The sequence below is a fragment of the Arachis duranensis genome, chromosome 9 (assembly GCF_000817695.3).
Source record: "Arachis duranensis cultivar V14167 chromosome 9, aradu.V14167.gnm2.J7QH, whole genome shotgun sequence".
In the NCBI taxonomy this organism is placed as follows: domain Eukaryota; kingdom Viridiplantae; phylum Streptophyta; class Magnoliopsida; order Fabales; family Fabaceae; genus Arachis; species Arachis duranensis.
The window spans coordinates 7,661,542-7,683,490 of record NC_029780.3 but is presented as its reverse complement, the minus strand read 5'-3'; the positions used below and the strand labels follow the sequence as shown (position 1 = coordinate 7,683,490).

The 21,949-nt window shown below is 29.2% G+C and overlaps 1 protein-coding gene and 2 long non-coding RNA genes across 3 annotated transcripts; 1 reads left to right on the top strand and 2 right to left on the bottom strand.

The window, feature by feature from the left end:
- Window positions 1-423: 423 nt before the first annotated feature.
- On the bottom strand, window positions 424-2,375 carry LOC127741684 (uncharacterized). The gene is made up of 4 exons (XR_008002866.1): window positions 1,797-2,375; window positions 1,535-1,711; window positions 1,390-1,451; window positions 424-1,255 (listed from the first exon to the last, which is right to left on the bottom strand). It is a non-coding gene; the product is annotated as an uncharacterized LOC127741684 (long non-coding RNA).
- Window positions 2,376-6,186: 3,811 nt separating this feature from the next.
- Window positions 6,187-8,734, bottom strand: LOC107464518 (uncharacterized). The gene is made up of 5 exons (XR_001587127.3): window positions 8,156-8,734; window positions 7,894-8,070; window positions 7,749-7,810; window positions 7,493-7,614; window positions 6,187-6,437 (listed from the first exon to the last, which is right to left on the bottom strand). It is a non-coding gene; the product is annotated as an uncharacterized LOC107464518 (long non-coding RNA).
- Window positions 8,735-11,855: 3,121 nt separating this feature from the next.
- On the top strand, window positions 11,856-18,667 carry LOC107464355 (probable WRKY transcription factor 12). Its single transcript, XM_016083287.3, has 4 exons — window positions 11,856-12,367; window positions 12,706-12,791; window positions 13,399-13,560; window positions 18,270-18,667. Exons 1-4 carry the CDS (start codon window positions 12,011-12,013, stop codon window positions 18,430-18,432), a joined length of 768 nt encoding a protein of 255 aa, XP_015938773.1. The 5' UTR covers window positions 11,856-12,010; the 3' UTR covers window positions 18,433-18,667.
- The last annotated feature ends 3,282 nt before the right edge of the window (window positions 18,668-21,949 follow it).

Below are 21,949 nucleotides of genomic sequence, written 5' to 3'. Positions count from 1 at the left end.
AGTAGCAGTTAAGAACAGTTTAACAATTAGGCAAACCAAAACAAGTACACACCCAAGCAAAGCATACAAATGCATATGATGCATGCCTGTCCTATGGCTGATGAGGCTCATCTGTCGGTTATCCAGCCAACCCGACAAGTCTGAATTGTACTTAGACTGTCCCCCGACGTGCATCCCCAAGAGTCTATGCATAGCTTTTTCTCAAATAATCAATATTACTCAATGGGGGTAACATTCCCGGGAATTTATATAGTGCCCGGTCACACACTTACATCGTAGGGTCAACAGAGTATCGAGTTTTCAACCTGGTACACGTGGTGTCAAGCCACGGCACTTAATCCAGGGAACCTCGTATCTCAGATATTTCAAATTCATAAGCCATGTAAATAATAATTCATCATTCATCAATATCTAAATCATTTTTAATGTCATCATCATTCGTCAATCCACATCCATTTCCAAATTCATTCAAAAATCATATTTCAAATCAATCCTCGTCATTCTTCTTTCTGTTTCGTTCATTAACAATTCTCAATCCAAAACATAACTTTTTCTTTGATAAATGAAGTATTCTTAAATCATATAATGCTTAAAACTAAACCTTTTAAAATAACTACTTCAAATGAAACTTCTAATTTTATAAAATTTCGGCAGCATCTCCTCTAAAACTCGGATTCTGCCACCCTTTTCGGGTCCCATCCAAACATTTCTCAAACCTTTTCAAAACCTCGATCATTTTCCCAGATTCGGCTAGTTCCAATATCAAATAATTTTCAAAGTGAATCAGTGCCCGTAATAAATCTCTTTTTAAAATCAAACCAGCTCAAATACTAAATCATTTATAAAGTCACTAACTCAAAATTAAACCATTTCCAAAGTCAATTCCTTTACATCATCAAAAATAACTTCAAAACCAAGAAAAGCCATTTCTCATAATAATCAACTAAATAACCTCTCAAACTAATTTCTTTTCAGCAATCACAAACTACTCAAGCAGTCAAGCAATCAGTCATTCAGTCCAGCAAACAACCACATTTAGAAGGCAATTTTAATCACAGGCATATGTTCTCTCACATTAATATCTATTTATCACAACTCTGTAATATAAATTAGATTTTAAGAAAAACCCCTACCTCAATGTCTCAATCACAGAATTTAACTCAATAACCCCTTTTATCCCCAGTTCATGGCAGTAGCAGCAATCTTAGCAGCTCCATTATCAATTATGACTTTGCAATAGATAAATCGACAGTGGCTAAAATGGAAACATATTTCTATAATTAGAGTAAGGGTGGCACAAGGAAACCAAATAGCAGTAGGATAAAGGCAGAAACATTATAAATTTCAGAATTAAAGGAGTTAAAATTAAAATGGGAAGAATAGTGCTACCGGAGACAACATTCTGTTGTTCCAAACAAGGGCGGCAGCACCGAGATATGACAATGGTGACTCTGGTAAATTAAACGGATCAGAACTAGCTGCGTAAATAAAATGGCACAAAGAATAACCAAAGCGATCTTACCCATGAACTTACCAAGATAAAAAGTAATGGCTACAACGTCTCTCACTACAATCAATCAGCAGCAAGGACACAGCTAGGTTCATCACCCAAAAATGGCAGTAACTACAAGCTCCAGAACACCGATAGTAACAACAGCAGCAGTGGAGGTATCCATCGCCACCTTCTTCCTTTTCTTGCTCGGACTCCTCCCTGTGGCGAACCCAACAGCAGCAACAACTCTCACGATAAAGGTAAACTTAACGGATGAAAAAGCTGAAGTAGAGTTAGGGCTCACCAACAGATATTGGCTTGAAAGGCGATTTCTGACGCCAGCAGCAGCGACGAGGAGCTTCGGCAACGCAGCAGCCACGCGAGCAGAACAACGGCGAGCCCATCAACACGGCGGCGACGGTAGCTCTGCGACGGTTTCCTTCGCGCGCGTTCCCCTGTTCGCGACTCAAACGGCGGCGGATCTGAAGATAATAACACGCGGTGGTTGCAGTGGTGTTCAGGCTCCAGCGACGGCGTGGATGGACCCTCGACGGCGACGAGCACAAACGACGGCGTGGCGGTGGTGCAACGTCAACAACAGAACACAGCTCCTCTCCCTTCTCGCGTTCTGTTCGACGGCGCTCTCTCTCCCTCTTCCCTTCGGCGGCGACGATGAGAAGCACGGCAACTGGGCGAGGCAGCGGCGGCGCCAGTCACGGTCTCCCTCTCCCCTCAGATCTCTCTCTCTTCCCCGTTCCTCTTCCTCTGTGGATCTGTTTCCCTCTTCCCTTTCTTTTCTTTATTTCTTTCTTTGATTTTCCTGAAGCTGCTAAGTAGTGGGTTTTGGGGAAGGAAGGTGGGTTTTGGGGAAGGAAAGTTACTGGCGGCGGGTAGTATTAGGAAAGTTAGGGTTTTGTTTTTAATTTAATCAAATTAGGATATAGAATATTAATTTGAAATCTAATTTGATCTTTAAAATTATTCTAAAAATATTATTTGAAAATACTAATTGATTTTCAATAAATTACCCTAATTAAAAATTCATGGTAATATAATTAATTTTGTTCTTTATCTTTAACTTAAAGTATTACATGATATAAATTAAATTATCTAAAATCAAATCATATAAAATTCTTATTATTTCATAACCACCAATTTTATAATTTAAATATAGAAAATAATTCATAATTATAAAATCAGACAAAAATTCTAATTTAAATTACCAAACCTCATTATTTTCGAATTTCCAGAACTTTAAATCATAAATAGGAAAATAATTCATAGATATAGAGTTTGGATAAAAACCTTAATTTATTTCAAATCCAATTAATTACCTTTAATTATTTTTAATAAAAATATTTTCCGAAATTAAAACCATAAATAAATATATAATTTGAGATCGACTCAAAATAAGCCTTTTCAAAAGTCTTGGGTCTTACATCCTACCACACTTATAAAAATTTTCGTCCTCGAAAATTAACTTAGTACACAAACTACTAAAATAGTTTTGAATATTTTACTTTTGTATACTTTAGAAAAGTAGAAGTCTTGCCACATATATAAATATAATTTTCCAAATATTGGATGACTCGTAAAACTTAGATGTAAAGGAAAAGCATGGTCTAAAGCAAAAGTCAAGAGATGGTCCAAAACAAAAATGTTAGGGGGTTATTATTTTACTAAAACTTGGAGCACAAGAAGGTGTAAGTGTTCAAGTTAGGTGTTTGAAAAAAACAAAGGGGGTAACTAGGTGGCAAAAGTTTGAAAACAGGTTGACGTGAACAAACCAGATAATGTCTGCACATAGATTTTGTATCAACTTCAAAATTTCAACTTCCCAATTCCGTCAGTCACTTCACAACCTCTTAACCACCACAGGCATAATCATCCGCAAACTTTTATGAGGAACAAAACTACCACACTCCTCATAACGTTGCATACTTACTGCTTTCCCTTTTCCTGTTTACGAACTGCATTCTAAAGAGACTAACGCTTTGCTTATTACGCCTAAAGGTCATACGTGACTCTAAAGTTATCCCTGAGTTTATTTGAAGGATATAACACGTTGGAAAAAGACAAGCGACAAGGACAAAATCTGCAAGAGCTTGAAAGAATTGTTGAGATCACAAATAAGCAGGTATGTACAAGGAATGAAGAGTGCCAGAAAGAAGATTAGTTCGGCAATCTCAAGAATGACTCTCGAATTAATGAAATGTGATACGAATAATAAAAAGAAAAGTAGTGCAGTAGTTTGAGATAAAATCAAGTCGAGTCACGGAATATGAGATTTACAGAAGAAAAGGAAAAAAAATGCCTAAAACCAAAGATAAAGCTCACAAGACTCAATAGTAGGATTAAAAATACTTTTTGAATACGTTGTTTATGAAGAATGAAGAACTTTTTATGTTGCATACAATAAAACTTGGAAGAGAATTAAGTTGCATTACTTCAAAACAATTTTCCAAGTTATAGATAGAATATGTGAAGTTCGAAAGTGAATTTCAATAAGGCTAAGGGCCAAAGGCAATTTTCTCAAAAATTTTAAAAATTATTTTGGTCCTCATTTAAGCCAAACGGGTATATAGGTTACAACGAAGATAGAAGAAAATTTAAACTCTATTTAGAAAAGAAAATTCGAGATAAAAATTTCTGTAAACACATTTCTGGTGAAAGCAAGGTTCCGCGTATGCACGATAAGGTTTTTAGACTTTTACGTAAAGAAGTGTACGCTAAGTCAAATCAACTTTATCAAGATTTAATAAATGGTTTTCAGTTACAATCAAGCAAGAAAAATTTAGTTTGAAACTTCTTCAAAAAGAATTCAAAACTTCTTCAAAATAGTTCAAAACAAGACTCCAAAAGTATACTTGAAATTACCATTTTCACAAGAATATCCAAGAGATTAAGGTGCACTTAAAAAAAGAATTTAGCCCATATGAGAAAGGATCTTTAAATCAAGGGAATTTAAACAAAATTCACTAGGCTTGGAATATCAAACAAGTTTTCAATTGATCCAAAGGAATACAAAACGTGCAAGGAAAGACGATTCAATCAATAGAAAATTTTCAAGAAAGAACTTTTGACTAAAGAAAGACAATTAAGAGGGTAAACGGTGCATTAGATAGAAACAAATTCAAGCTAACTCGGATGAATGTGAAATTCGTAAGAGAAGAAAAATTAAGACTAATGGTGACGTTCACAAAAGTAAGAGAGTAATTAAATACATAATCAAATATGACATCCATAAAAGTGAAAGGCTCAAAAAGGAATTGGTCCATTCTTGAAAGGGAAGATATGAACCCAACATTTTCAAAAGAGCAAAAAAATGCTTAATGAACGTGTTATGCTAAACCAAATTCAAATTAAAAATAGATCAGGTGAAGTTTATTAAACGAAAATCAACTAGAAAGAGACAAAAATCTTCCTTTGAAGAGTATCTAAATACATAATCAAGCAAAAATATTCATAAAAATTGTAATATATATGTTAGAAAATCAAGTTGCATACATATATTTTAAAATAAGTATATTTTCATAAACCAGTAAAAGAACTGGCGAGATATTAGGAGTAATTAGTTTTTAAACAATTTTCAAAATTTCATATAGAGAAAGTTATATTGAAACAAAAACGATTTGATAAGAGTTTCAAGAATAATGGTTGCAAATTTAGTCAAGTAAGAGAAAGATTAGCTTTTGAAATTTCTTTTAAAAGAATCCAAAACTTCTGTTCAAAAGGTTTAAATTAAAAATTCCGTATGTAATCTTAAAATTGTACCCTAATAAGGATATTCAAAATGCACTAGAAAGGAAGGTCCACTTGCTTGCAAGAAAGGAACTCAATTCAAAGAAAATCAAGCAGGATTCATAAAATTGGAAATAACGAACAAATTTTTAAGTGATTCAATGAATTATAGAATTTACAAAGAGGTACAACTCAATCGATAATGATTTTCTTAAAGATTTTCAAAGTGCTTTTTGATGTATCAAACAATTCAAAAATACATCAAGGAACACAAGAGTCAAGATAAAGGATTTTGAACAAATGAGGCAATTATTTCAAGGAATTTCAAACAGACATATACAGTTAAGATAAAAAAAAGAATGTATACGAACAAGAGGACAATATTGGAAGGTAATCCGATTACTTTCCAAGAAAAGAATCGCAAACAAGAACCCCAAGGCATAACAAGAAGGAACAAGTCACATGACATCCACAGAGTTCGGCACCTAACCAAGTAACTTCGAGAAATAGTTTCTAACATTTCCAAAAACCCGCGACTCAACGTTCCCAAAACTCGCGACTGGCGTTATCTATGACTCGCATATCGTCTATGATAACCCATTAGTGCTTTCATATACATAATTCTCTAGTGTTAAGCCGGCCAAACTTAATACCAGGAGTTCTGCAATGCAAGACTAATGACGTTAATCAATAGACCGTCATGTGCATAAAGTTCTAATTCTCGTTATCTGAACGAGACCTACTACATGACAGACTCTCAGAGTATGCAATTGAAGCATAATCAATTCATTCCCAAGGCTCTACAGGAAAGACAGCTCTGATACCATAATGTAACACCTTCACTATCAGAAGTCACGCTTCCGGCTGCGCTACTCTGATAGCAAGGAGTATTACGACTACTTTACATACTAAATACTAAAATAGGAGCCTGTGACTCGACTCTGTATCGCTGATTTCCTTGAAAACGGGAAATAAACACTTTATCTTAATAAAAATACAAACAGGCATAGATTCATATACAAGACTCCTTACATAATAACTCATAATATAATATACATATAAAACATACAATTCCTATCCCTCTTACAAATTTGTAATAACAAAGACGAGGGAATAAAATAATCTAATTAATACAACAACATATCAACCAAACGCAGTATAACTCTTCTTAACGCTTCTTCATCCGGTTCCTGAAAAGGTAAAGCTGTAGGGGGATGAGAACCTAACCACACGGTCTCACCACGGAGTTTCAAAGTTGTCATAAGAGGATATTCAATAAGAAAACTGTTTTCAGATTCTGTGATTATCATTGCCTTATAAATACTTCTGAAATTCAATAGCTGTTTAAAACCTTTTCAAAGAGGCAGTGTTCAGCATTTTCAGAAATTCAAAGTCTTTCCTTTCTCATAAGCAAATCTCAATCAGAAACCAACCACACAATCAAACAACATAGTCATTAATTCAGCACCAAGGTTCATTCTCAAATGTAGCACACCAGGACAAACACAGGCAAGACAAACTCATCATTCATCAATATCTAAATCATTTTTAATGTCATCATCATTCGTCAATCCACATCCATTTCCAAATTCATTCAAAAATCATATTTCAAATCAATCCTCGTCATTCTTCTTTCTGTTTCGTTCATTAACAATTCTCAATCCAAAACATAACTTTTTCTTTGATAAATGAAGTATTCTTAAATCATATAATGCTTAAAACTAAACCTTTTAAAATAACTACTTCAAATGAAACTTCTAATTTTATAAAATTTCGGCAGCATCTCCTCTAAAACTCGGATTCTGCCACCCTTTTCGGGTCCCATCCAAACATTTCTCAAACCTTTTCAAAACCTCGATCATTTTCCCAGATTCGGCTAGTTCCAATATCAAATAATTTTCAAAGTGAATCAGTGCCCGTAATAAATCTCTTTTTAAAATCAAACCAGCTCAAATACTAAATCATTTATAAAGTCACTAACTCAAAATTAAACCATTTCCAAAGTCAATTCCTTTACATCATCAAAAATAACTTCAAAACCAAGAAAAGCCATTTCTCATAATAATCAACTAAATAACCTCTCAAACTAATTTCTTTTCAGCAATCACAAACTACTCAAGCAGTCAAGCAATCAGTCATTCAGTCCAGCAAACAACCACATTTAGAAGGCAATTTTAATCACAGGCATATGTTCTCTCACATTAATATCTATTTATCACAACTCTGTAATATAAATTAGATTTTAAGAAAAACCCCTACCTCAATGTCTCAATCACAGAATTTAACTCAATAACCCCTTTTATCCCCAGTTCATGGCAGTAGCAGCAATCTTAGCAGCTCCATTATCAATTATGACTTTGCAATAGATAAATCGACAGTGGCTAAAATGGAAACATATTTCTATAATTAGAGTAAGGGTGGCACAAGGAAACCAAATAGCAGTAGGATAAAGGCAGAAACATTATAAATTTCAGAATTAAAGGAGTTAAAATTAAAATGGGAAGAATAGTGCTACCGGAGACAACATTCTGTTGTTCCAAACAAGGGCGGCAGCACCGAGATATGACAATGGTGACTCTGGTAAATTAAACGGATCAGAACTAGCTGCGTAAATAAAATGGCACAAAGAATAACCAAAGCGATCTTACCCATGAACTTACCAAGATAAAAAGTAATGGCTACAACGTCTCTCACTACAATCAATCAGCAGCAAGGACACAGCTAGGTTCATCACCCAAAAATGGCAGTAACTACAAGCTCCAGAACACCGATAGTAACAACAGCAGCAGTGGAGGTATCCATCGCCACCTTCTTCCTTTTCTTGCTCGGACTCCTCCCTGTGGCGAACCCAACAGCAGCAACAACTCTCACGATAAAGGTAAACTTAACGGATGAAAAAGCTGAAGTAGAGTTAGGGCTCACCAACAGATATTGGCTTGAAAGGCGATTTCTGACGCCAGCAGTAGCGACGAGGAGCTTCGGCAACGCAGCAGCCACGCGAGCAGAACAACGGCGAGCCCATCAACACGGCGGCGACGGTAGCTCTGCGACGGTTTCCTTCGCGCGCGTTCCCCTGTTCGCGACTCAAACGGCGGCGGATCTGAAGATAATAACACGCGGTGGTTGCAGTGGTGTTCAGGCTCCAGCGACGGCGTGGATGGACCCTCGACGGCGACGAGCACAAACGACGGCGTGGCGGTGGTGCAACGTCAACAACAGAACACAGCTCCTCTCCCTTCTCGCGTTCTGTTCGACGGCGCTCTCTCTCCCTCTTCCCTTCGGCGGCGACGATGAGAAGCACGGCAACTGGGCGAGGCAGCGGCGGCGCCAGTCACGGTCTCCCTCTCCCCTCAGATCTCTCTCTCTTCCCCGTTCCTCTTCCTCTGTGGATCTGTTTCCCTCTTCCCTTTCTTTTCTTTATTTCTTTCTTTGATTTTCCTGAAGCTGCTAAGTAGTGGGTTTTGGGGAAGGAAGGTGGGTTTTGGGGAAGGAAAGTTACTGGCGGCGGGTAGTATTAGGAAAGTTAGGGTTTTGTTTTTAATTTAATCAAATTAGGATATAGAATATTAATTTGAAATCTAATTTGATCTTTAAAATTATTCTAAAAATATTATTTGAAAATACTAATTGATTTTCAATAAATTACCCTAATTAAAAATTCATGGTAATATAATTAATTTTGTTCTTTATCTTTAACTTAAAGTATTACATGATATAAATTAAATTATCTAAAATCAAATCATATAAAATTCTTATTATTTCATAACCACCAATTTTATAATTTAAATATAGAAAATAATTCATAATTATAAAATCAGACAAAAATTCTAATTTAAATTACCAAACCTCATTATTTTCGAATTTCCAGAACTTTAAATCATAAATAGGAAAATAATTCATAGATATAGAGTTTGGATAAAAACCTTAATTTATTTCAAATCCAATTAATTACCTTTAATTATTTTTAATAAAAATATTTTCCAAAATTAAAACCATAAATAAATATATAATTTGAGATCGACTCAAAATAGGCCTTTTCAAAAGTCTTGGGTCTTACACATGGCACCCAAAGAAATAATGCAAATAAGCAACCCTACCTCTTGGATCAAGGGAGAAGCGTTATATTAAATTTTGAAGAGGGACTAAAAATTAATTTTGTAATAAAAGGAGACTAAAATAAAAATGTAAGGAAACTAAACTAAATATTTTTAATATATATTTTATATAATTTATTAATTATTTTATTGATCTTTATAATTTTATCAAATTTGTAATTAGGTTTATATATATATATTTGAATTGGATTTTTACACTACTTTTTTTATAATTAGATCATTTTTAGTGTAAAAAATATTAGAATTAATTAAATATTTTTTTACAAATTAAAGATATTTATATTTAAAAATTTAATTAGATCTTTAATTGTATGTATTTTGAAATAAATATTATGTTAATTTTAATTTTTGACATAAAAAAAATTTAATTATAAAATTAAAAGTATGGTAAGAATTTAATTAAAAAATATATATATTTAATTAAAAATTTAGTAAAATTATAAAGATTAATAGAATAATCAAATTTTTTATATAAATAGTTAATAATTTGGGTGTTAATGTTTTTTAATTAATCACCTAGCATACGATTAATGTTGGATTTTGTGAGTGAACTTATCTGATACAATATTTAGTCCATTTTGTTAATATTCCTTATTCCTAACAATATATAGTGCATAGATCCAACTGTCTATGATTCCAATACAAGACAAATTCTTTTCGGAAAAAAAATGGATAAGACAAAGTAATATGAGATAGGACTAAATTAAATTAATCTATCTACTATTTTTATTGTCTAGTCTTTGAACAATTACTTATTAGCGCGTGTAAAAAATAAATATGATCAAAGTTAATAGGAAAAGTTTAAATAATATTTTTAAACTTTAATTTGATTGTAAAACATTTTATTAGATTATTTTTATAAGGTCATCTATTTTATCTTATTTAACCCACCGAAGTAGTTGAAATTTAGGGTCTAACATATATATGTAGACTATTTTAATTTGTGATTAAGACACAAAGACAAGAATTATATTCTACACAAACCCTTTTAATTTTTTTTTTGTATTCTTAATTAAAAACTACAATAATATAATACTCAACAGATAACACGGATTGAGATAGATTCCACTAAGAAACACTTGTAGGACAATGCACGTGTATCTTAGAGAGAGAAAAAGAGCTTTAGTACAAATTAAAGACTTGAATATAATGGACTACTATCTTAGAAAGAGAAAGTAGTGTGTGTATCACAACAATAAGACTTGAATGGAATAGCTTAAGTCATGGGAAATCATAATTTGGAAGAAACATTCTCTTATATACATTGATATTATATTATATTATATTATATTATTCTTTTTGTTTAAGAGCATGTTTGATATTATTCAATTTGATTTATTATTATTATTTTTTTAAGATTTTTTTTATTTTTCGACCATGCACCGTTGGATAAATACCTTTAGTGTAGTGTTTTTGGGAAATCCCCACCTTTTATTATGCTGTCCTGCTTTTAGACATCTTTGTATTTCATTTTTTAATAATTAATGAAATATAACCTATTATTTTTTTGGAAAAAAAAAAGAGCATGTTTGATATTAGTGTTAATGGATTTTGTTCTTTTGAAGTAGAGTTTTTTATAAAGTGGATGAATTAAAAGGTCAATTTTTCAATAGTATTATTCTAAAAGGTTGGAATTGTGCAAAAATTATTTCTTTAATTACACTTATTATTTTATGATTCACTTCATTATTTTATTAGAGCTGTCAAATCTATTGATAGTATTTATTTGGATTCCACATTATTATTCTGTTTGGTTTAGCTAGCTAGTCATATTAATTACTATTGTATTTTTAATCAATTCATATTAATTAATTTCCATGTAATAATATATATATATATACTCTTCTCATTAGAGACAGGTATATCTATTTAGACTATCACTGTTAAGATATAATTAAGTCTATAATCTAATTAAAAAATTATATTATGAATATGAATATAATGTAATAGTATAAATATATATGATGTACTTAAAAATTTTATTTTTTTAGCCCTATTTCGAAAAATTTTTATTCTATTTCTTGATACAAATTGGTATCAATCACTTAAAGGTATATTTGTTTTATATATATTATCAATATTTTTATTAATAATATAAATTACTTGCAATCAAGGTGGTTATTAGGATAAAAATTTCATATAAAATTCAAAGGGTAAACTAAAAAATATAAAAATAATAGAACAAGTAAGTCTTAACAAAATAAAATATGAGATTAAAAATAATATTTTTCAAGACTTATTATAAATCCAATGGTGCACGCAGTTTTTCAAAAATTTATTCGGCTATTCTTTTTCAAAAGTCAATAAACAAAAATATTATGTGTACCTAAAAAATAGACTATATCATAATATTTATGTATATTTACATGTGTTAATTTTGTTCAGAAAGTTATCAATAGTACCTTTAATTTTTCCTACTATTTCTTTAACCTACCTTATCTTATTGTTCTTTAAAAAAAATAAATAATATAAAAGACAGTAGAAAGACATGTTAGTGTGGCGTGGATCCTTCTTTATTGTTGTTGTGTGTAAGGGTCACATGGCATAGAATTTCAAATATTATAGAAAAAGAAAACAAACAAAACCCAACAACAGTGATCCCTTGATTCCAATTCCAAACCCAATTACCAAAAGAAGAAGCAAAGATCAGAAATTATTGAATATGGAAGGAGTAGTAGGAGAGAGAGGAAGTAATAGAAGTAGTAGTAGTAATCATCCCATTATTATTCCAAATAATAATAATTATGATCTCCAAATCTCATTCACAAACACAATGGGTTTTGTTCATTTTGAAGATCACAACCAAGTTCTTAGCTTCTTGACACCTTCTCTTGCCGCTCCTCCATCTCTTTCTCATCACTCTCTAGAAGATGTTCGTGGCGACAGTAATAGTACTGCTAATACAATTATTGCCGCCGCTACAACTTCTACAGCTACAGCCACAGTCACAGCCACAACCACGGCCGGATTCGGCCATGACGAGCTTGTTCCAAGAACTACTTGGAAAAATGATGACCAGGTGGTGGATCTATATATATAAGCATGATTTTTTTATTTTTTATTTTTTATTTTTAATTTTCATTTTAGGTTATGGAAGAGAGAAAAGAAAAAACAGGGAAGAAACACAATACAAAGATTAATTAAAGAAAGGAAGAAAAAGAGAAGAAAACATCAAATCAAAGTTCAAAATTAATAATTAATAATTTTGGTTATATATTTGTTGTTGTTGTTGTTGTTGTGTCCTTATCAATTTTAGGGTATTGTTTATATATATATATATTCTCGATGGATTTATTAGTATATATTATATGATCGATCACTTATATGTTAATTAAGATGATGATGTTAATTTTTCAGGTTAGAAGCATGGATCCGAAGGGTATGAATAATAACAATGATGAAAATTGCACTGGAAATAGTAGTGATGGAAACAACTCATCATGGTAAATTTTTATCTTTTTTTATTTGAAACTGAAAAAAGTTTTAATATATTTCTCTTTCTTTGTTAAGTGCATGCACGTAACCACACACAATGATTCCAAACAAAGAAGATATTATTATTCTTTTTAGGCTTCTGAGAATTGAAGAATATGAAGAAGAAGAAGATAGAGCCTATGGTTTCTAGTTTATGGAAGCTAAGGGAATATGCTTCTTTAATTTCTTTAATTTTAATTTCCCTTTTTTTTTCCCTTCTAAGAGGTTTTTTTTTATACTCCAAATAATTGTAACCAATATTAATTATCACTTGTTTCTTCCCATTTCTTTTTTTGCTATTTTTCTTTTTAAATCAATTGTTTTTTTTTTTCTTTTTCTTGTTCTTGTGGAAGGTATTTCATTTTCATCTATGTAATCGAATTCACTCTAATTACTGATTAAGTTGCTATTACTTGTTCTAATTTTGTGATTTTCGCCCTTAAGAATGATTAGATGATCATATTTAGATAGTATGTGCATGGAATAGTTAATTAATTAATTAATTAACAAGATTATATTATTAAAGATGTTATTAATTTATTAATTATGAATAATGTTTTGTATATGATATGGTAGGTGGAAGAATGGAGGGTCAGAAAAGGGGAAGGTGAAAGTGAGGAGGAAGTTGAGAGAACCAAGGTTTTGTTTCCAAACAAGAAGTGATGTTGATGTTCTTGATGATGGTTACAAATGGAGAAAGTATGGCCAGAAAGTTGTCAAGAATAGCCTTCATCCAAGGTACATACATTTTCATTCTTTTATTAAATCATTTCATTATTTAAGCATAAACTATGTTTTTAATTTATCTTTAATAATGTTTGTCATTTTTTTAAATATTCCTAATATTTAATTGTATTTAGTTTTATTTTCAATGTTTTTGGTTTGTATTAAAATTATTTTTGGATGTTAATTAACTCTATCTAAATATTAGAGACAAAATTAAAAATATTTAAAATAAAATTAAATAAAATTAAACGTTAAAATTATTTTTTTTTAAATTATAAATTTTAAGAATAAAAAGTATATTTTATTCATTATTTAATTTTTTTCTCTTCCTTCTATGCTATAAAAATGATTCAATTTCATGTATGGTAATTGAATTTCATGTGAGAAATTAAACACTTCTTGAGTTCTTGTTTTCAGAATCCCTCCATTAATGAATGATATAATTTAATTTATTATTTTTTTTAAATCTCTATCATCAAATGCAAATGTTAAATCTATAAAATAATGAGCGCACTTTCTACATCATAGCCATTAAACACGATGAAATGAAAGTAAAATGTCTATTTTTTGGGGGGAAAAAACAATTGTGTCGGTAATGAATAATAATAATAATGATCATGTGGATGAATAGTTTGTTAATTGTAATAAACTTTTGTATATATATATAACACTTATATAAAGTTAAAAAAATCTCATATTATTTAACTTATTATATCCCTTTTTCTTAAATATTTTTTAAGAATAATATCTCTAGTTTTATTATATATTTTTAATGAAAAAAATCAAAATATGATATATAATATATGGGAATTTATATAGGGAGAGAATCTTTGAGCTAAAACTGATGAAGGAATGAGANNNNATTAAAACTGAACCTAAGGCTTATTATTCTCAGATGCATATTGATTATTTTTGGGAAAGAAAAAAGAGGAAAAGACATATTGGAGAGAATATAGGCACTGCTATATATACATTATCATTATATTTTTGACTACCTTAGCTTCCCCTTTTTATTATTTCATCCTCAATTTCCAAACTCCCAAATAATCTAAGCTAAGTGTCATGGTAAATTATCAATAATATTTTGAAAGAAGAAAAAGTATATGGAACCGATTGATAATCAGCCAAGAATGGAATAACATAATTAATTATAATTAGTTTTATTAATTTATAATTTAATTTGTTTGTTAAATTATTGTTGACTACGTTCAAAACATGAGGGAAGATAGCTAGTGTTAGGAGAGAATCACATAATAGATGTTTTGATCATTCATTAGTTGTTCTATATAATTAATTATGTTTTATTAATGTGTAACACATGAAACATAGAAATCATATCCAAAACCATCCAATTTACAAGAAAAAAAAATATCCGTGTGCCTATCAATAGCAACATCCGGTTAAAGTCACCGGTGCCTCTGGTTTACCAGTTGGCTGATTCTTGGCTTATATAGAGTTGGTTCCCTAGCATTGTTGTTGAAAGAAATAAAAAAATCAGTTAAAACACAGAAATTATTTTTAATATGGAGATAAAAATTATGTTTTGGTTGAATATTAATATTTAAAGTGTATTTTAATATTGTGAATATGTAAAAAATGTATCCAATATACATCCTGCATGTATGCTAGTAAAAATGTTGACACGTGTCCAACACGCACCCATCTTGTGTGTTAACTCTCGACCTGCAAAATTCATATATAATTATAAATATTATATGTATAAAATTATAGATATTATATTATATAAAGTACCTTTAGATATTGTCTCTTTATTATTATCGGTGAATTATTATGTGAGGATTTGAAACTGAAAAAGGCTTCACTTACACTAATTATTAGTATTTACTAATCTTATTAGCTTTAATTTCAAAGAAATAAATAATTTCAGAAGTTTAATAATAATTAACGTATGCTATTTATATATACAATGTTGGCAATCTTTTGAGCTTCAAATTACTAATCCATTATTAACTGTATGTAGCTAACATTAACTAATTAGTGGAAGCGAGCACCAAATTGAGTAAATATAGTGCGTGAGTTGCAATAAGCTGATCTTATTAACACAAAAACTGAACAATATTTAGACGTAAACAGATTTCTCTATGACTTTAATGCATCTGTTTATACTATTAATTAAATTCATGAGTTGCCACATCTTTTTATTTATGATTTTTATACTTATTATGAGATTAGGTTAAATGTTATGCTTAGCTTATAGGAGAAATAAATAATAAATAATTAAGTTGGTCTAGTGGTTAGTTCATTAATTAATCTATTTAAATAAGTGTTAGAGGTTCGAATTCTGTCTTGTACCCTGCGATAGATTAGTTATTGACATGTGGGATTAGAGGATATCATGAAAAAAAAAAACACTTCAATAATATTTCAAACTTCTTGAAACCAATTGAAAAAGTGTATCAAAACAAGAATTCACAACATTCATAAGGAAAAGTATATTTTATCCAGAAAATAATTAAAAAAAATTCATTTGGACAATTTTAATTTAACAATGTTTGATTATTTAATTAATTAATTAACTCCACCATTTAAGTTCTTTAAGAACTAAATAATATTTTGGTCCTGCGTGCTAAATATGTGAATTTTGGTTTTTATAATAACCATATATTATTATTACATGCATGTAACTATTTCTAGAGGAAATTAAGGAAATAAAACAAACCAAACACAGAATAAATTAAAAGAATCAAACTTTCTTAAGGTGTTGTCTATGACTACCTTAATTACATAAATTTTCTTATCTTATCATTTCCAAAATTCTAAGCCAGAAGTTAAACTCAAATTTTCATATTACGTGTGCTAGCTTTGTTATTATATCAACTTAAATTTAACAAATTGTTTTAATTTGTAGAATATAATAAAAGAATTATAATGTCTTTACCTAATAAAAAGGGTAATTAAATTTTTGAAATGATTTTGGTTTTCTTATACGCTTTAGAGCTCTAAGTTAACTTGTCATTTTCATTTATCATAATTATTAAGTAATGATTAAATATATGACTGATGAGATTGATAACTAGTTAATTACTATTTAGATCATTGAATCGTATCATATATGTTAGAAATTTATTAATTAAAAACTTGGGTTCAACAAAAAATGGGCTTCCAAATATGGTAAAAATTGAGCTCTAGTTAACTTCACGTGAAATTGATAACTGAGAGTTGTTAAATAATTTAAATAATTTGACTAAATTTTTATCTAACGACTCTCAATTATCAATTTCACGTGACTGCACTTGAATTTCCACCTACAAATATATATGTTCATTCTTATTACTTGAAGAACAGATTCAATCAATAATTTATAATTTTCTTGAAATATTTAATAGAAAATTTGTATTCAGTTTGTGTTTTAATTTTTTAGTATTTTATGAAGAAATAAAAATAATAAGATTTGATTTTATTCTTTCAACAAAAATCAAGAAAAAATACTAAAAAAAAAAAGATGTGAAAGCATGCTAAACTATATAAAATACATTATATTAATATGATGAAATCTAAAGTTACTTAGATTGAAGGAAACTAATAATATAGAGTTAGAAATTAAAATGTTAATGTATGTTGCTTGCATGGCAATAAAGATGAACCAATGCAAAGTAATTTAAGTTGTTTATCCATTACCATAAACTTAAGAAAGTGCTTTTCTATCTATATATATTGATTTCAGTTAAAGACCATAATTACTGAATTGTACTTAAAGGTATGTACTTAAATAAAAGTGGTGTTAGGAAGATGAAAAGTTTTTAGGAAAAGACCAATATTAGTAACATAGTTATACATTAAACAATGATATTGATGATGAGACTATATGTTTCTTTAACAATAGAAATCTAAATAAACTTTTCATCATCATGAAGGGATGTATCAGTACCAAACTTGATTAAACACTTTTTGTTCGTTTTTGTAATTAAGAATGAAGATAAGATTTTTTTTTGTATATGACAAATTTACCCTTTCTAGTAAGCACCCCACGTGGATTTTAGATTAAGTGGATGGGAGGATGATATATATTTTTAGAGAAACTTATAATATATAAATTTTTTATCTTAAATTTTAGGTTAAGAATTTTTTTTCACATGAATATTTTAAATATATTATGTGCGAGTTATTCATATCGTTCAATTTATTCAGTTAAATTATATACTTATGTTTATAGTACATAATCAAATAATTGATTGGGTTGATTGAGTGTCTAGCTGATCCGTTTGTTTAAATAAGTGTTTGGAGATTCGAATATCGTCTTATATATGCAATAATTTATTAACAAATGACAAATTTTTAAATAGAATTCAGATTTACAACAGATTTACAACAGATTTATTCTTAACCTATTAGATTGGAGAATAATATAATTAAAAAACAAAAAAAAACATTATCAAAATAGTTTTATAAAAGACAACTTTAGATTAACAATATATAAATAATTAAATTTTTATTAGTATATAAATTAATAAAAAAATTTCAAGTAATGTTGTAACTTATCAAACAGTTAATGAGTCTTAGATCATTGAAAAATAAAGCGTCAATTAGTCAAAACCGTCGCAAAATTATTTGAGTAATTGAGTCAAATCTTTATCTATATAGTAGCTAGGTGACTTATTTCACCATTCAAAAATAATTCTTTTTCTTAAAGTGCTGTAAAAAATAAAATAAATAAATGTGATGTATATGTGATGTGAATTTTGTGATTGATATTGTGGCAGAAGCTACTACCGTTGCACACATAACAATTGTAGGGTGAAGAAAAGAGTTGAAAGGCTCTCTGAAGATTGTAGAATGGTTATTACAACCTATGAAGGTAGACACAATCACTCTCCATGTGATGATTCTAATTCTTCTGAACATGAATGTTTCACCTCTTTTTGAACAACAACAACATTATATATATATATAATACATATTTTGTTTATTTCAATATAATTATTATTAATAATATATGTGTAATAATTATAATTAGCTGTGACAATATTATGTATTTTATATGCATGTAATTGTTATAAATATAGTTAGGGTTCAGCTTCTGTTTCTAGAATGAATGAATTAACTCATCAGTTGTTGTTTATGTTGTTTATAAAGAGGTTCAATTCCTCCTTTTTGTATATATCCATGTTTTTATTTATTTATTTATTTATTTATTTATGGAATATTATGACGATTTCTTTTTCTTTTTCTTCTGTTATTATAATAAGACAATCTAGATAGATTTTTTTACTTTCAAGTTTCAATATTTGAAAAAGATACAATGATTGTACAACATTATTTCTTTTGTCATTTTAAGACTTTTGTTTGTTCCACTATATCTTCTTAAAAATAAGAATTTATTAAATGATCTTATGATAATTATTTCTGAAGATAACTTCATTATATGAAACAAATATATTTAACTATTTATAAAAATAAATAAATAGGCACTAATTACCGTTTATGTCAAGATGATATATCTCATATATTTAACTATGAAGTTTTTTGTTTTTTAAAATATTGTATTTTTAAAAAACATTTTGTAAAAAAATTATGCAACAAACTTCACATATCACCGTTATATGTATATCTCACGCTCACTCTCTTTGTTTTTGTTTTTGTCTCATTGGAATTCGCGACTTCTAAAATAAAGACTATGCCATTAAAATTATAGTTCACTTCATTCCTTTGTTTAGATTCTAGCCTTTACTTAGATTAATATTTGGCACAAATAAAACAAAGATTCCGAAGAAAATCTATAAAATTTATGAGCCTCGTGACAAAATTTTATTGCAATAATTGAATTAATATCGGTCTAAGAATGAAAAATATTTAAGATTGGAGCTAGATAAAATATTAGGGAAATACTATAAATTAATTTTATAATAAAACAAAATTAAAATAAAAATTTTAACAGAGTTTAAACTAAAATTTATATATAATTTATATAAAAAAAATTAAAATTTAGGGCCATTGTGGCATTGTCCCCTTACTCATAGTGAACCTCTGCCCTCAAAGTATCTATTAATATAACATTGCGAAGATTAAAATAATATCCAAGATAAGAAATATATATATAACAAAAATTAATTTTTAATAAAAATAACATAATAACCACTGTTATGTCTTATTGAATTTATGATTTTATGATCATTATATATTAGTGATTATTACTGTATGTAATAATAATAGTAATTATATATTTGTTGTGAACTTGTGATCATTAAATTTTTTTTGTCGAAGTGTACGTCTATTAATAACTTGGGCCAAGAACCTGAAGAATCCTACTATTATATTTTAGTAGACAGAAAATCACCTTCAAAAGCTATATTTTAGCATTTCATAAACAACAATGCTAGGAACCAACTCTATATAAGCCAAGAATCAGCCAATTGATAATCGAATGTTGTTACTAATAGGCACACGAATGTTTCTTTTTCTTGTAAATTGAATGATTTTGGATATGATTTCTATGTTTCATGTGTTACGCATTAATAAAACATAATTTAATTATATGGAATTAACTAATGAATGATCAAAGTATCTGTTCCGTGATTCTCTCCTAACACTAACGTGGTCAATAATAATTTAACAAACAAATTAAATTATAAATTAATAAAATTAATTATAATTAATTATGTTGTTCCATTTTTGGCTGATTATTAGTTGGTTCCATATACTTTTCCTTTCACAAAATTCTTTATCGTAACAATTTTTCTTTTACCTGAATGACTTCTCCAAAAACCATAACACTTAAAATAATTAATATATATATATATATATAGAATATTAGATCATAAAAGAAATATTGTTAAATTCTCGCTCTAGTATAATATATGTATAATAAATTAATAACATCATTATTATTAGAAAAAGATAAAATAAATATAACTCAATTATTTCAATTTCTCTAATGATGATTAAGTTGTAACTATTATATACCTACTACTTCAGTCACTCATCATATTCTTAAGAAATGTTACAACCTTTAGTATTATCATCACTAAAATAATTAGAAGCCGCAATAAAGGCATTGTCTTCCTGCTCCTCACATGGACGAAGAGGAGGATAACCCGAAGGATTCGCCGCCACGCTGCGACCAGCCGGCGGATAACAAGAGAATGTAGGCATGCCGCCGGGACAGCCAGTTGGCAAAGGACAGTTTGGGATATTTACGACAATTTCAGGCACATTTTTAGAAGAAAGTTCTATTTCTTCTTCTTTATCTTGGTCGTGACCATGTCCTTCTTCTATTGATGACATGGCTTTCTTTTTACCCTTTTTCCATGGGTTGACTTTTTTCCACAATGCCTTTGCCTTGTTCTTGGTGGAATTGCATGATTTATGTCCTCCCATTCTCCTATTATAATCCAAAGTAAATTGGTCACAAATCGCTTATTTCAGTGAATAAGCATATATCTATTTTTGCATTATACAAAATTTCATTAAATATTTATTTAAAAAAATGGAAATAACAAATTAAGAATTAAATTTTAGATTTTTTTATCTTAAAAACTCTGATAATTAGAGTTGAAAGTAAGTCGAGTTGAGTCCAACTAGATCAAACTTAAGCTTGACTCACCAAAATTGAACTTGACTCATGACTCAACTCTTTAACAATCGAGTTCATTCTTAAGCTTCAGCTTGACTCACCGAAAGCTCATGAGCCGACTCAAACTCATGAGCTGTCTTAAATAACAAAAACATAATGTATAATTCTATAATCAATAAATTATAACTTATATATTAAAAATATAAAAATTTTATATATTGTGTATTACACTATTAAAAGTATAAACTAAATATATATAGGATATGTGTATTAATAATTGAGTCAGCTTATGAGCTAATGAGCTGAGCTTATTCAAATTCAAACTCCGCTCATTTAATTTATGAATTTAATTCCGGTCTCAAGTTCGGCTCATCAACTCACGAGTTCAACTTATCAAACTATTAACGAGCTGAACTTGAACTGGTTCATAAGCTGACTTGATTCATTTCCAGCCCTAATACTAATTACATCTAAAATTGATAAATTTTTATATATTTTGCTAAGTATTTTTATTTTGATTGCAATTATTGAATAATAATGGTGATTACTTTAATTTTTAAACTAATAGTGGACAATAAAAAACAACAATCTCCATTATAAGGAGAAATTACGAGATAAAATATGTTAGACAAAAGAAATGAGTAATGAATTAAGACACGAGAGTAAATTAAGTGTAAACAGCAGAGAAAAAGGCCCATAAATCATCATAAAGGGATAAAAATAAATTTTATAACTTAAAAACCAATTTCATTTGGGGACGAATATCAAGCAACCCATTTAAATGTTGTTAATTTTCATAAATTTAATTTTAGTTACAATCATGCAAATATTCATTCATCTTTTGCAAGTCAATATAGTAGCGATACACTA